Source organism: Hyperolius riggenbachi, chromosome 1 (genome assembly GCF_040937935.1).
Source record: "Hyperolius riggenbachi isolate aHypRig1 chromosome 1, aHypRig1.pri, whole genome shotgun sequence".
NCBI classification, from domain to species: Eukaryota; Metazoa; Chordata; class Amphibia; order Anura; family Hyperoliidae; genus Hyperolius; species Hyperolius riggenbachi.
Genome location: NC_090646.1, coordinates 580759238 through 580775796, shown reverse-complemented (window position 1 = coordinate 580775796; position 16559 = coordinate 580759238). Strand labels below are relative to the sequence as shown.

Sequence of the window (16559 nt, the reverse complement as noted above, 5' to 3'; positions counted from 1 at the left end):
CGACGTCATGGACGTCGGGACGTCATAGGGAATCCCGATCCGCCCCTCAACGCTGCCTGGCACTGATTGGCCAGGCAGCGCAGGGCTCTGGGGCGGGGGGGAGCGACTCGGCGCGGCGGATTGGCGGCGAGCGGCGGCGATCGGAAGTTACAAGCAGCTAGCAAAGTGCTAGCTGCTTGTAACAAAAAAAAAAATTATGCAAATCGGCCCAGCGGGGCCTGAGATATCCTCCTGCGCAGGTTACCCCGAGCTGAGCTCGGGATAACCGGCAAGGAGGTTAAATACCGATGCGGTGTTTTCCCTCCAAGATTTTTTTCCCCCCGCAAATGTTTTATGAATAGAGCCCAATGTATATAGAAAACAACAGTGAACAAAAGTTTTGAAGGTTTGACAACAGCCATTTAAAACCACTTTAATAACACTATGCTGGAGAAGTGCCTGTTATCAGAAGGACCACTATAAAGAGAATTATGGCATTCTACTTCTGCCATCATTCATGTAACAGCAACAGAAAAGAAAAATGTTAATTGTGCTGTGAAAAAAAATTCACAAATGCCATTTGGTAAGCAGGGCTGCTGAGGGGGCAGAGATACCTTTGTTTGGGGTCTTACTGAATGATAAGCGTTTTAACCCGAGGTGAGAGGGATATGGAAGCTTCCATATTTATTTCCTTTTACACAATACTAATTGCCTGTTGGCCCTCCTTATCTCGTGTCTCTAATACTTTTAACCATAGATCCGGAACAAGCATATCAGATCAGGTACTTTGAGGGTTTTGACTCAGACGCTGCTTATGCCAGATGATCAACAGGGCTGCCAGGCAACTGGCATTGTTTACAAGGAAATAAACATGGCAGCCTCCATATCCCTCTCACCTCGGGTTCCCTTTAAAGCCATTATTTCCATGTAAAATGCATTTTGTGCGGTACACAGCTTGCTTTCTCAAGCCAGTTCAGTGCCTAAAACCACTTACATGACAAAAACTCAAAGCTCTGTAAAATACATGCCAGGATTATTTAAAAAATGGATTATTCTAAAAATATATTGTGTGCTGGTCTATAATTAAAAAAAAAATATTTGCACCATTTGCTTAAAAATGTTGTTTAACAACCTGGTCAGCCTGAATGGCTTAATAATTAATACATTAGTAACAGTAAAACTGTGAGAATGTATAAGAAGACCACTAGATTAATTTTTCAATGAAGAACCTGTGATTTTAAGTGGAACATCACCCCGGAGAACTGTATTGGCCAAGTAAATACATAAAATATATATAAAAATCAACATATCTGTACTATAATAAAACATTTCATTCAGAAAATCACCTAGTGGTCTCCTTATATATTTTCATAGTTTTAATGTTATTTATTGATTAGAAGGCAACTTAAAGTGAACCTTAAGTGTCCCAAAAAAAATGAGTTTTACTCACCTGGGGCTTACCTCAGCCCCCTGCAGCTGATCGGTGCCCACGACGAGTCGCTCTGATGCTCCGGGTCCCGCTGGCGGCCACTTCCGGTTTCGCCGTCAGGACCCGTCAGGCTGGGGAACGCGGCTGATACTACGCGTTCCCAGCCAAAATAGCACCCCTATGCGGCCATATGTCCGCATAGGCACCCGTATGCGGACATATGGCCGCATAGGGGTGCTATTTTGGCTGGGAACGCGTAGTATCAGCCGCGTTCCCCAGCCTGACGGGTCCTGACGGCGAAACCGGAAGTGGCCGCCAGCGGGACCCGGAGCATCAGAGCGACTCGTCGTGGGCACCGATCAGCTGCAGGGGCTGAGGTAAGCCCCAGGTGAGTAAAACTCATTTTTTTTTGGGACACTTAAGGTTCACTTTAAAGGGAAGGTCCAAGCAAAAAAAAAAATGAGTTTAACTTACCTGGGGCTTCTACCAGCCCCATGTAGCCATCCTGTGCCCTCATAGTCACTCACTGCTGCTCCAGTCCCCCGCTGGCAGCTTTCTGACCTCGGAGGTCAGGGCCGCATTGCGTACATTTTTACGCATTCCCGCTAGTGCAGGAACATTAACATATACATTTTTACGCGTTAGTGGTGCAACGCATACATTTTTGTTCCTGCACTAGCTGGAATGCGTAAAAATGTATGCAATGCGGCCCTGACCTCCGAGGTCAGAAAGCTGCCAGCGGGGGACTGGAGCAGCAGTGAGTGACTACGAGGGCACAGGATGGCTACATGGGGCTGGTAGAAGCCCCAGGTAAGTGAAACTCATTTTTTTTTTTTTTTGCTTGGACCTTCCCTTTAAGGCTGACCACATTGTTAAACAACATTTTTAAGTTAATGATGCAACTATTTTTGGTACTCTATGCCAGTAAACAATGTGTTTTTAGTTGTAAATCGTAGGTTGTATTTTGCAGAGCTTTGAGTGTTTGTCATGATAATGTTTTCAGACACTGAACTGGTCAGAAGATGTGGGTTGTATACCTTAAAAAAAAAGGTACGCATTGCCCAATGCAAATAAAATTTGTTTTGAACATTATTCTGTGTCTACTGTGGAGGCCCACGTCAGCCATCTTCACCCTTTTTAGTTTTAAAGGATACTACAACTGAACGTTTGTGGTTAAAATGAGTGCAGCACTGTATAGGGTGTAATGCGCACATACCTACTGTTCCTCCCGCCCCCTCCGTCTGCCGCCGTTCACACTCTATACACTCCGGTGTGTGGCGACTTGTTTGACCTCTGCCCCGGACATACTGCGCCCTGTGTGCGCAGTATGTCCTTCCCCCTTCACTTCTGGCCGGCGCACAGCGCGAGGCTCAGAAGCTGCTGTCCCCTCTGTGCTGCGTGTGCGCTCCATTACACCGAGCGTCACATAATTAGCATGTGACGCTCGGTGTAATGGAGCGCACATGCAGCGCAGAGGGGACAGCAGCTTCTGAGCCTCGCGCTGTGCGCCGGCCAGAAGTGAAGGGGGAAGGACATACTGCGCACACAGGGTGCAGTATGTCCGGGGCAGAGGTCAAACAAGTCGCCACACACCGGAGTGTATAGAGTGTGAACGGCGGCAGACGGAGGGGGCGGGAGGAACAGTAGGTATGTGCGCATTACACCCTATACAGTGCTGCACTCATTTTAACCACAAACGTTCAGTTGTGGTATCCTTTAAGTGATTTTAACTCATTTGGGAGCCTCTTCCCTCCTCCTAACCACATTAAGCACCTTCCTTTTGGAGAGTGAATACCAGCAGCTTTCAGAGTTAAACTGGCTATGTTTATTCAAAGGAGTGTTCTTAATTGTCAGTTAGGTCCAGATCACCTTCAGGCCCATACACACGTCGGATTTTCCCGAACAACGGGTCGTTTGAACGTCCAGTCGTTCAGTCGTCCGCACGCCAAATCGGGCATGTGTACAGTCTGTCGTTCAGGTGATGAGACTGATTTTGAGTGATCCACCGGGCGGATCGCTCAAGACCAGTCTTATCACCCGAACGACAGTCTGTACACACGCCCGATTTGGCGTGCGGACGACTGAACGACGGGACGTTCAAATGACCCGTCGTTCGGAAAAATCCGACGTGTGTATGGGCCTATTCCACAAGCTTTTACTGGTGGTAAATACTCAGTATACATACTACACCATTTGGGATCTTATTGTCCATAGTTTTTTTTTCAAAATAACCACACACCCTGCTACTCTAGTTGTATTATTTCCATAATTTTACTGCAGGAACAGATATGCCAGCAGCCATGTGCAGAGAAGTTATGGCTATTAGAAGTATCATTGGATGGAATAAACCAAGAGGGATCTCTTTTCCCATTAGTCACTCTGCCCACAGATGAGTAGCAGCCATGTATTAATTGATGGTATTTCTGAAAATCTGTTAGACACACAGGAACCAATTCAACAAACTTTCAGTACCCTGAACACACACAGTATTCTGGCAGAGAAGTTGTGTTGAGATGTTTCTGGATCACAAATCTGGTGCATAGTGATAAGCTGCTGATTACAGAAGGGAGTGACTGCACTTATTCTATGATAACTGGCGCAAATGGTAATATGGTTTTCCAATCTATCATTAGACCCTTGCCCTGCGGATGCTTTGACTTCATCTCATTAATCAGTTCCAGATCCTTTTCATCCAAAAGCCATCCAAACATGGCCAGTGAGCGAAGACTGAGAAGTCTAGATACACAGCGAATTAGCGCAGTCAGGGTTACCGGATCTGCTTTAAATTGATCAGCAATGACTCTGGAAACATTGAGATACTTTAAATCTGGAAGACTGTCTAAAGTGTTAAAGAAATCTCTCCATCCGGATTGGGTGACTTTGGAATTGTGCATGAGCTCCAAGTCCTGCAAGTTTCTCAGATGCCCGGCTGCCGTCAGGTTGGCTGAAAAGAAGGTGATAATTATCATCAGGTATGAAAATTACAATAGAAAAATGTTATTAAAGCTTCTAGGTAATAGAACAAAAGCATCTGCTTAGCACCAAAAAACTGCCCCTTCCAGAACTGAGCCAGGGGCTGAAATTGGACAGAAATGAGGTGGGGAGCATATACATGCAATCATTTTGCTTTGCTTGTCTTTGCTTTTCATGTAAACCTCATATTAGTGATCTAGCCATTTGGGATAACAACTATGATACAGTGTTGTGCCTAAATAAGTTGAGCTATTGTCTTACATCATAACTGAATAACACATTGAACATGATTCACAAAGCTTTTCCTCTGTCTTTAAGCTCCCAAAGAGCAAACATCCTATATAATAAAACCACTGTGTCTCTGCATCCTGTCCCTGTGTGTGTGTCCCTGCTGCTGCCAGACTTGACAGTTTGCTGTCTGAGAACCTCATTGCATTGTGGGAAATAACAGCTTTTTCCAACTGCCAAGCAAGCAACATCTCCCTGTTTGCATATACTTCAGACAGTGGTGGGAGACGAGTGAGCAGGACGCATCGGTATGCGCATCGGTATGCCGTGGCCTAGCGCCCGTTTTTTAACAGGCGGGCCTTTTTACTAGTATAATATAATTAACCTCTAGCCGACCGCCTAACGCCGATCGGCGTAAAGTCCTGGGTCTCTGTTTTGCAGGAGATCACGCGCAGGGTGCGCGCGCGCATCTCCTGCTTGGTGGGCGGACCGGAGCGTTTGCGGCTCGGGAGACTGTTAGACGGCGTAATCGCCATCTAATTACATGTACAGCACTGCGATCTGCAGCAGCACTGTACTGGGGACAGCCGTGTGACACGGCTGTCCCCTCCTGAGACACAGGGGTGATCGGCTGTCATAGGCTGAAGCCTATGACAGCTGATCACGAGGATTGGCTGACGGGAGGAGGGAGGGAGGGGGGTTACAGTTGAAAAACAACAACACATTTTTATTCAAAAAACACACACATACACACAAACATTGTGGGGGCGATCAGACCCCACCAACAGAGAGCTCTGTTGGTGGGGAGAAAAGGGGGGGGGGGGAAATCACTTGTGTGCTGTGTGGAGTGGCCCTGCAGCTTGGCCTTAAAGCCGCAGTGGCCAATTTAATGCAAAATGGCCTGGTCTTTAGGGGGGTTTAACATTGAGGTCCTCAAGAGGTTAAAGTAAGAAAAGTAATATTGAAATGAAGTTAGGAACAACTTACTTTGAGTGATTATTTTAGTTGTAAATAAGCTGAAAGGTTATTTTTTATCAATTAGGTGATAAATAAGTCATTTATGAGAAGTTTTGTGGATAGAGCCCATTATCGTTATAGATCTTGCTTGCTGAATTTCTAGATGGTCATTTTTTAACTGTATCTGTACATCTCCAAACAAGCCCTCAAGACTTACCTTTTCATGTTCGCCTGTTGCCCTGCATCAGCACCATAATATGTTCTGCAGGGCACTCTCTCAACAGACTCAACCAATTGTCTCTACCCCTGCCCTTTATACTGGGAATACACCATGAGATTTTTTTGGCAGAGAGATGGTTTGATAGATAATTTCCAACAGGTCCGACCTGATTTTCGATTGTTTTTCTGATAGATTCCTCATAGAAGTGAATGGAAATCGATCAGGAAAATGATCGGAAAATAAATTGGAAAATCGATAGGACAGTAAATCTGCTGAAAAATCTAATTGTGTATTCCCAGCATTAGATTGTAAGCCTCTGACAGGGCCTCCCTCCCTCAATGTTTTTATCTTGATTATGCAGTCTCACTCTGTGACACCCCTCTAGAGGACTAGAACAGACTCTATTTTGAACAGGCTCTTATAATATCTCGTCTGGACTATTGTAACATATTGCATTGTGGGCTACCAACTAACAGACTGGCACCGCTCCAGTCTGTACTGAACACGGCTGCCAGACTCATTCATCTTTCTTCTCGCTCTACCTTTGCTGCTCCTCTCTGTCAAGCTCTTCATTGGCTACCAAATAACCAGAGGATCAAGTTTAAACTTAGCAATGTATGGGCAGATCTAGCGATGTATGGGCAGATTCGACCAAGAGACAAATCTCTCTCTCATCGAATCTGATAATAGAGAGATCTGTTAGTTACACCGCAGGTCGATTCCCGGTCAATTTCATGCTGAGATCAATCCGGGATCAGCCTTGTGTGCCACATCCGCCGCCGTCACACGCAATCCCTTACTAGGAAACCACTTGGGCCTTCGTGTATGCAGAGATGGAAACCCGGAAGCCGGCGGGGTACAAGTGAAGGCTGCGGAGAGGTAATGTATACATTTATATGGGGCACGGGGGACATTTCCATTAGGGGGGAAAGCGTCGGGGGTTTCGTCACGCTCGTTGATCGTCGGGAAATTGCACGCCGTTACCGCCGGGCACCCAATCAAGCAACATCTTGCAGCATGCGCGATCAAGAATGCGACCAATTTCCATCCCGAAATTGGTCGCATTGTTGGTCGGGCATGAACTTGGCAGCACCAATTTTCATCCAATTAAATGGATGATCGATCGTCCGCCGCTCTCCAACCTTTGATATCTTTAAACGTGCCCTCAAAACTCACCTTTTCTGTCAAGCATTGCTCACAAGATTCCTTTACTCACAAGATTGTAAGCTCACAAGGGCAGGACTCCCTCATCCTTTTATGTCTTGGAATTTGTTACACATTTATTCATTTAAGTTTGGTCACTGTAAGTACCAATTCTGTATTTTGTATCATTTCTGTATTTAGTACCAACTCTGTATTTTGTATATTGGTGTATATCATTGTCTGTGTTATTATGTACCCCATGTATGTTTCTTACTTTTTACAGTGCCATGAAATATGTTGGTAAATCAATAATAATATGAATTCCCCTTATTCCCGGGCTGATCTTATTAGAAGTAGGATTTCAGGGTTGGGTTGTGATGCTTACCTGAATAACCTGAAACCAACTCAATGGTGCCAATATACAAACATCAAAAAAGTCAACGGACGTGCATCTACCACCCTACTGGCCGAATTTGCAGAAGATGTAATATAACCAGAGGTTTATCATGTACGAACACTTATAAATCATGCTGCAGTTTGTCCACATCAAAAATTGTCAGCAATCAAGCAAATACCTACCTAGTTCCAGCAAGCTGCTGTCTGTCAATACATGGCAGTTGATGAACAGCTTCCTGAGGTTGGGCATGTACTGCAATGGCTGTATGAAAAGAGAGACTGTTTCCATTGCTGTGGATCCCATTGGGAAAGTGAACTCTTCAAGGTTTTCCAAAAATCTCAAATTCTGTGCTGAAAAAACACGGGAAAAAATTACAATGGTTACAACCAGTTATAAAATTATTTTTAATACAAAAGGCCTGGCAAACTAATGGCATATAGTTAGGGCCTATTTCCACTATATGCAGATTGGATGCAGAAAAACGGACTCCAATGAATGCCTATGGGAAAATCTGCATAAGAAAAATCGTGTTTAGTGGAAACAGGCCCATAGGCTTTCATTGGAGTCAGTTTTTCTGCATCCATTCTGCATGTAGTGGAAATAGGCCCTTAGCATTCTCAGTAATTCATGAACATTTCTGGCTATTCTATGTGCAGAATGTCAGCATTTTACAAAAATATGGTTGTTGTTAGTAACTAGCAAAAAAGTGCCTGTCTGAATGACAAACTACCCTGTCATTAGTGGTGTATAGTTTAAATGCCATTTAAAGGGTACCTGAACTGAGACGGATATGGAGGCTGCCATATTTATTTCCCTTTAAGCAATACCAGTTGCCTGGCTGTCCTGCCTTCTGTTCCTCTGCCTTTAAAGAGGCCCATACACTAGTTGATTTCAGTCATCAATCAATCGATTGATTCTATAGAACCCCGCCTGATTGGTCTATTTGTCTGCAACATTATGTGGGACGTCATTATGAATAAAGCTGCGACAATACCGGGGGACATGCAGGGCCGGATTTGTACTTTCCAGCGCCCTAGGCCGGCTGTCACCAACCGCCCCCCCCCCCCCCCCATTCTGTCCAACTCTGACTAGTGTTCACTGGGTTACATGGGCTCCTGTCTGTTTTGCTGCTTTGCCCCCCCTGTTCAAAGAAGAAGTGTATGCTCTGTGCACTCCATGTAATTTTGCACTCCAGCCTGGATGCACAGCAGCTGATAGTGTTCAGGGCTTGCATAATTCAGAAATGATGCTCATATATGAGCAGCACTTGTCAAGTACACATACCCATAACACTCCCAGCCTCGGCTGCTGTGCACATCAGTACAGGAGTGCATAATAACAAGAAGCCCGAGAGGACAGAGTATGCACTTCTTCTCTGTCCTCTGTGCGACTTGCTTCAGTCAGAGTTACAAACAGGTGATGGTGCAGCGCAAAGGAGAGAAACCCATCCAAACCAGAACAGGTAAGTAGAAGGATCCAACACTACACACGCTGGCATAGATGTAGTCAGGGCCGGCCCTAGACTTTTTGCCGCCTGAGGCAAGATTCGAAAAAATCGCCCGCCCCCCCCCCGCCGTGGGGTGGGGAGTGCCGAGCTGGAGGGGTAGCTGGCAGAAAGGGGGTATCGGGCCTAGCGGCGGGGAGGGGGGTCGGACTCCCCCCTCCCTCGCCTGGGTCCCCCGATCTGCGCTTCTCCTCCAGCGTAAAGTACCAGGCAGCCAGCGTGCATATCATTAAGAGGCAGCGGGCGGGGGAATCACTCACCTCTTCCGCGTTCCATCGTGCGCTCCACTGACGTCACTTCCTGCAAGGCCGTCCACTTACAATACAGTGGGCGGCGTTGCCGGAAGTGACGTCAGTGGAGCACGCGATGGAACGCGGAAGAGGTGAGTGATTCCCCCGCCCGTTGCCTCTTCGTCATACGCACGCTGGCTGCCTGGTACTTTACGCTGGAGGAGGAGCGCAGATCGGGGGACCCAGGCGAGGGAGGGGGGGTCCGACCCCCCTCCCCGCCGCTAGGCCCAATACCCCCTTTCTGCCCGCTACCCCTCCAGCTCGGCGGGCGGCCCCAGCGTCCATGCAGAGGCGGGTGCCGCCCCCCCAGATTTGCCGCCTGAGGCAAATGTTTCACCCCGCCTCATGAGCGGGCCGGCCCTGGATGTAGTGTAATGCTAGGTACATACGATGAAATTCTGACAGATTTACTGTCAGATCGATTATTTCCAATGTCTGATCTGATTTCCGATCAATTTTTCAATCGATTTTCCGTTCATTTCTATGAAAAAAATCATTCAGAAATTCTTTCGGATAGCAGATCGGACATGTTGGAAATAGTCGATCTGACAGTAAATCTGTCAGAAAATTGTATCATGTGTATCTAGCATAAGCTCTGGTGTACTTTACACAGTGACAATTTAGCACTTGGGGCAAGTTAAGACAGATCTTAATCAGTCAGCAGGAAGTTTTTACGTTTTGTAATAGAATGATAATATTTATTGGCTAACCAAAAGAAAATAGTGAGCCTTTGGCTAATGAGCCATCTTCAGACTTTTAAAACAAAAGAAAAAACAGGGCACCGAGAGCCCAATAGTGCAATATAGTTTTAACAGAGAAAATCTGTCTAGATAGTTCGTGCAGAATTATACTCACAAAAAAGGGTCACCAGCAGGCAACCACTTGAAAGAAAGGTGGGGAGAATTGGTACCCGACCCCACTCGGGTATAAAAGTCGCTCTCTGTAGATAGGAAAAAAAGGGGGCGTACCCCTCCACCAAGGGTGGATAAGTAATATGTATCAAACGCAGATAGAACAGAGGCGCCAAAAAGAGTAAAAACACTATTACTTAAAAACAGTAAAAAGAGGGAAGGTAAGGTGGACTTACCTCCCTCTAGCAGTGGACAACAAGACTCTGAGGTAGAGTAGAATGCATTTATTAAACAGTGTAACTCCTAAAGATGCAACGAGTTTCGCGGGCCACAGCACCGCTTCCTCAGGCTATACAGGAGTTCAAAAAAGCTGTATCCAATCCAAGTATTGAATGAGCGCCAGAGGCGCTCATTCAATACTTGGATTGGATACAGCTTTTTGAACACAGCTTTTGGATACAGCTTTTTTGAACTCCTGTATAGCCTGAGGAAGCGGTGCTGTGGCCCGCGAAACGCGTTGCATCTTTAGGAGTTACACTGTTTAATAAATGCATTCTACTCTACCTCAGAGTCTTGTTGTCCACTGCTAGAGGGAGGTAAGTCCACCTTACCTTCCCTCTTTTTACTGTTTTTAAGTAATAGTGTTTTTACTCTTTTTGGCGCCTCTGTTCTATCTGCGTTTGATACATCTTCAGACTTTGTTCCTGTATACAAGATGTTAGGACATACAGTTATATATACAGTCAGCAGGAGATGTATACATTGTTTTGTAAATATAAATAAATGTAATACAGTTGTCATTCTGTTTCAAAACATCCTGCTTTCACTGATGGCTAACACAGAACAATGCTTTGCTGCTTCTAAAACATTCCAGGAAAGAGTTAAACTGTAGCACAGAGAGAATGTTGCTGTCATTCCTTAGGAAATAAAAACAAACCATAAATCTAACAGGTCTCAGGTCTTTAACAGCTCTGACCAAGTAATAAAACATCAGTCTGGGGGAGAGGAGAGCTGATAATTCCTATCCTTGAATGCGTGCATAAAGAAACTAATCTGAACTCAAAAGTTCTACTACTTGAGCCCATATATTTTTTTCTCACAGCAGCTTGTATGTCCCCACTCATTATACTGGACGAGATCTTCAGATGACAACAGATGCTGACTGTCATCACACACACTCTGCAGTGAGAGAGATGCAGGGATCTCTGGAATTCGGGCAGAATAGAGCAAAGCAGAAGTGATTTACTTTGACATGTGACCTCTTATCTCTCCAAGTCCTGCGCCCTGCTGAATTTTATCGCCCTAGGCCTTGACCTTTGTGGCCTTTCCAGAAATCCGGCCCTGGGGACATGAGAAAGGGTTGTATTATACACAGGGGGACTGCGCTGTGATTGAAGCGACAGCGTAGTTAACAGAATGTATTAATTGAAGACACGAGGGGACAGCGCGGTGTTCAAAGCGGCCGCAGTGACTGGAGAATGTATTGAAGATACCGGGGACAGCTGAGGAAAGCTGCAGCTGCATGTTGTATGTATTTAATGCACAGAGGACACAGAGACTCTAGGATAGTGGTCCTCAAACTAAGGCCCGCGGGCCAAATGCGGCCCCCTGAGGCTTTTTCACTGGCCCACAAACACAAGGGCCTCGATTCATAAAAAGCAGTCCGATAAAAAAAAATCTTGTTGGGAAAATACCGCACTCAGTATTTTCCCGGTCTGTGTGCTAATTCATAAAGATTTCCCCAGCTGCCGTTGCAGGTTGGTAAATTACCGCAGCCCATTGAGCGGTAGAGTTGAGCAGTGTGGCCGAAAAATACGGTAAGTAGAACAGTGGGAACAAGGGGAATTTTTTTTTTTTCAAAAAGACCTTATAGTTTTTGAGAAAATCGATTTTAAAGTTTCAAAGGAAAATAGTATACATTTAAATGGGTTAATGTATTAACCGCATTTACATGTACTGTATACTTTTTTCCTAAGAAACTTCCTAAGAAACTTTAAAATCGATTTTCTCAAAAACTATAAGGTCTTTTTGAAAAAAAAATTTCCCTTGTTCTTCCTACTGTTCTTCTTAACATATCTGGCTAATTTGGTGTTTCTAGCAAGTAAAGGGGCTTTGCTGTTAAAGTGAACCTAAAGTCAAGGGAAAAAAAATGAGATTTACTCACCTGGGGCTTCCCTCAGCCCCCTGCAGCCGATCGGTGCCCTCGCAGCTCCGCTCCGATGCCTCTGCACCCGCCGGCGAACACTTCCGGTTTGGCCATCACCGGCCGACAGGCATGGGAACGCGAGTGATTCTTCGCGTTCCCAGCCTGTATATCGCCCCCTATGCTGCTATTGCGGCCTCCTGGCCTCCTGAGGGAAGCCCCAGGTGAGTAAATCTCATTTTTTCCCTTGACTTTAGGTTCACTTTAACAGCTAAAGTTGGCGGGTTTTGGCGGTTTTTAATCACAAATACTTTTTACATTTGAAATTTTAAAATCGATTTTATCAAAAACTATTAGATCTTTTTGAAAAAAATGTTTTAAGTTGTAGTCACTGATCACCTTTACAATCCATGCAATTTTGGTGATTGTAGCATGTATGGGGGCTTTGCTAATAACGTTAAAGTGAAATCCGTGATCACGGGCGTGATTACAGATTCTACATGTAATCACAGCTAAAATCCAAGTCGAATCCGGAGCTCCGAATCAAATCCAGATAATGATCACGGCATATCCGGATTTCGATTCTACCATGGCCGGATTTACTCGAATTCATGATCGGGGGATATCCGAGCAACACTACTCCTATCATTCCCCAGCTTGCACATGCTCGTGCAAGCATGCTCGTGCATTCATTTAATAGTGAATGACTACTGCTAATAACAGCACTCATTCATGAAAATGAGAGAAAAAGTTAATCAGTTAAAAAAAAGCAGTAACATGAGAATGTCACCATTAACCTCCTTGCCGCTCTAAAAAATCCGGCAAGGAGGCAGCGCCGCACTTTTTTTAAATTTATTTTTTTTTTTAAATGATGTAGCGAGCCCAGGGCTCGCTACATGATAGCCGCTGTGCGGCGGCATCCCCCCACCCACTCCGATCGCCTTCGGCGAGTATCCAGGAAATCCCGTTGAGAACGGGATTTCCTGCAGGGCTTCCCCGGTCGCCATGGCGACGGGGCGGGATGATGTCACCGACGTCATCGACGTCGGGACGTCACAGGGAACCCCGATCCGCCCCTCAGCGCTGCCTGGCACTGATTGGCCAGGCTGCGCAGGGGTCTGGGGCAGGGGGGGGGGGCGGCTCGGCGCGGCGGGTAGCGGCGAATCGGCGGCGGCGATTGCGTACTACACGCAGCTAGCAAAGTGCTAGCTGCGTGTAGGCAAAGAAAAATTATGCAAATCGGCCCAGCGGGGCCGGAGAAATCCTCCTGCGCAGGTTACCCCGAGCTGAGCTCGGGATAACCGGCAAGGAGGTTAAATAATAAAGTGATTCTCTCCCCCTAAGTAAAATATTAACTCCTACCTTACTAATTTACTCCTTGTGTCACCTATACTTAGTCTTAAGATTAGTGGACACCTGTATGGCTGCTGCCCCTAGCAATCAGACGCGAGCACTAGGGGGGACAGTTCCAGGACTCAACACTGTACAGATGCAGCATCGCTGTGCTGTGTGATAGCAATGTATCTGTACAGCACTGGGGTCCCAAAACTGTGTACCATAGCGATCAATAGAGATGGCTCGAACCTCAGATTTTCGGTTTGCGAACCTCAAACTCGAACTTTCGAAAAAGTTTGCGAGCCTGCGAACTTTGCAAACCACAATAGACTTCAATGGTGAGGGAAAAGATGTTTCAAGGGGTTTAACACCTGGAGGGGGGCATGGCGGAGTGGGATAACTGCCAAAAGTCCAGGGGGAAAATTAAGGATTTGTCGCACAGCAGGGTTATAATCCCTAAAAGGCAGAAATCACATTGCATTGCTAAATTGGAGGCCTAAAGTGCTTGAAAACATCTTGCGTGTGTATACATGGATCAGCAGTTAGTGTAAGTAGTGTACTGCTTCACACTGACAGACCAAACTCACTGTGTAACACACCGCAAACAGCTGTTTGTGTAGTGATTGCCGTGCTGCACTGGTGCACACCATGGCGAGAGTGCAGGCGATGGCAGTTTTCAAGCCCATATGGTCGGGCTGAGGTAGCTCAATTACAGAACAACAGTGACTGTCCAGCTGATCGAATTTGGTCTGTCCACAATGAAGCAACAACCTTATTATCTTGGGTGTGCACCCCAACACACTCATATAGGTCATTGCTTCATTGTGATACGTAAGCCCCTTCACCGTGGCAAGGTAACGATCACGAAGGGGAATTGAGACATGTACATGCCTTTTGTTTTGTTGTTGCAGCCGCATTGCAGGCAGAAAAATTAGGCATGTACATGCACCAGAAAAATTATTATTATGTTTGATAGCAGCCGCAGCTAGCAGCAGCGGCCATAAAAATTCAGGAATCCACCTGGAGTCCTGGACCCTGTTTGTGGTGGCGGAGAAGGCAGTCAATCGGTCTGCAGGCAGAGATGCTGTGTGGGGACTGACTTAGTATTCGGGCAGGCAGTAGCCCTCTGGGATCCATGCCTCATTCATTTTGATAAAGGTGAGGTACTGAACACTTTTTTGACCTGACTGCTGGTGGTATAATACAATGCAGGTGCAGTGAAAAGGTATGCACTGACTGCCGCTATAATACAATTGTGCAGTCACACAGATGCCGTGAAAAGGTATGCACTGACTGCTGGTGGTATTATTATTATTTTTTATTTATAAAGCGCCAGCATCTTCCGTAGCGCTGTACATATTACAAACAAATAATGGGGAACAAATATACATAAGAAATACAAGACACTGTACAGTCATGACATTGTATAGAATAAATATAGATAAATACATAGTTGATATTTAGTTGGTACATGTACATATGTTAAAATAACAGCAGTATGAGAAACACTAGGAGGAGGTCCCTGCCCTTGCGGGCTTACAATCTAGAGGGTAGTGGGGAGGAAACAAAAGGGAAGGAAACACAAGGATTAGTGGGTGAGCCAGTGTGCCTTCAGTGCTGCCTAGAGCAAATTATAGGCTTGTCTGAACAGGTGTGTTTTCAGAGTACGTTTGAAGGTTTCCAGACTCGTGGCATGACGAACCGGCTGAGGGAGGGAGTTCCAAAGGAGAGGGACAGCCCGTGAGAAGTCTTGGATGCGAGAGTGAGAGGAGGTGACTAGGCTGGAGGACAAAAGGGTCTCCTGTGAGGAACGGAGGGTCCGGGCGGGGAGGTATCTGGAGATTAAAGAGGAAATGTATGGAGGTGATAGCTTGTGTAGAGCTTTGTATGCAAGTGGGCAACTGGTAGCCAATGGAGGGATTGGCAGAGAAGGGCTGCCTCAGAGGATCTAGAAGAGAGGTGGATGAGACGGGCCGCAGAGTTTACTAGGGATTGGAGAGGTGCCAGTCTGCTTTTTGGTAGACCACAGAGTAGGGTGTTGCAGTAGTCAAGACGGGAGATGATTAGGGCATGCACAAGCATTTTAGTTGCTTCTTGTGAAAGGAAGGGACGGATTCTGGAAATGTTTTTGAGATGGAAGTAGCAGGAGGTAGTTAAAGTGTTAATATGTGGTTTAAAGGAGAGCTCAGAGTCCAGAGGTACCCCTAGGCAACGAGCTTTGGGGGTTGATGCTATTGGGGTGTTATCTACATTGATTGTGACAATGGGAGGTGGAACAGAGAGCGAAGGTGGAAATATCACAATCTCCGTTTTGCTCATATTGAGTTTAAGGAAGCGGGATGACATAAATGTAGATACAGCAGATAGACATTCAGGGATTTTTGATAGTAGTGTGGAGAGGTCTGGGGCAGAACAATAAATTTGGGTGTCATCAGCATAGAGGTGATATTGATATTGATATTGGAATAATACAATGTGCAGTTACATAGGTGCAGTGAAAAGGTATGCAGTGACTGCTACTATAAAACAATTGTGCAGTCACACAGGTGCAGGGAAAAGGTATGCAGTGACTGCTGCTATAATGCAATTGTGCAGTCACACAGGTGCAGGGAAAAGGTATGCAGTGACTGCTACTATAATACAATTGTGCAGTCACACAGGTGCAGGGAAAAAGTATGCACTGAATGCAGCTGCGACAGACAGGGCTGTATATGCAGTGTCAGTGGCACACACACGCACAAAAAAACCACATCAGAACATTAGCTTTCAAAAGAGCTGCTTTGGGGTGCTTTTCATCAACAAATATCAGCAAGGAGCAAGCTAACAGACCTAACTATCGCTTTCCCTATCTCTACAATGTCTCTCCCTTCTCTCACTAATACAGCAGCACACAGAGTGAGAACATGGCTGACGCTGCTGCCTTTTATGAGGGGGGGGGGGGGGGACTCCAGGATGGAGTGCAGCCTGATTGGCTGCCATGTGTCTGCTGACTGTGAGGTAGAGGGTCAAAGTTTAGCCCAATGATGTAGTATAGGGGGCGGGTCGAACTCGCTAAGTGTTCTCGGTTCACTGCAAACTCGAACCAGCTAAGTTCGCACGAACAAGTTTCC

The 16559-nt window shown here is 45.9% G+C and overlaps 1 protein-coding gene across 1 annotated transcript in view; it reads right to left on the bottom strand.

The window, feature by feature from the left end:
* Positions 1 to 3609: 3609 nt before the first annotated feature.
* The window catches only part of LOC137538462 (baculoviral IAP repeat-containing protein 1e-like), an 86111-nt gene continuing 73161 nt past the window's right edge, over positions 3610 to 16559 (bottom strand). Inside the window, exons 14-15 of the mRNA XM_068260709.1 lie at positions 7509 to 7676; positions 3610 to 4352 (exon numbers count right to left, since the gene is read on the bottom strand). Of these exons, the coding sequence (XP_068116810.1) occupies positions 3988 to 4352; positions 7509 to 7676 (533 nt within the window). The 3' untranslated portion in view covers positions 3610 to 3987. The remainder of the gene's footprint in view (positions 4353 to 7508; positions 7677 to 16559) is intronic.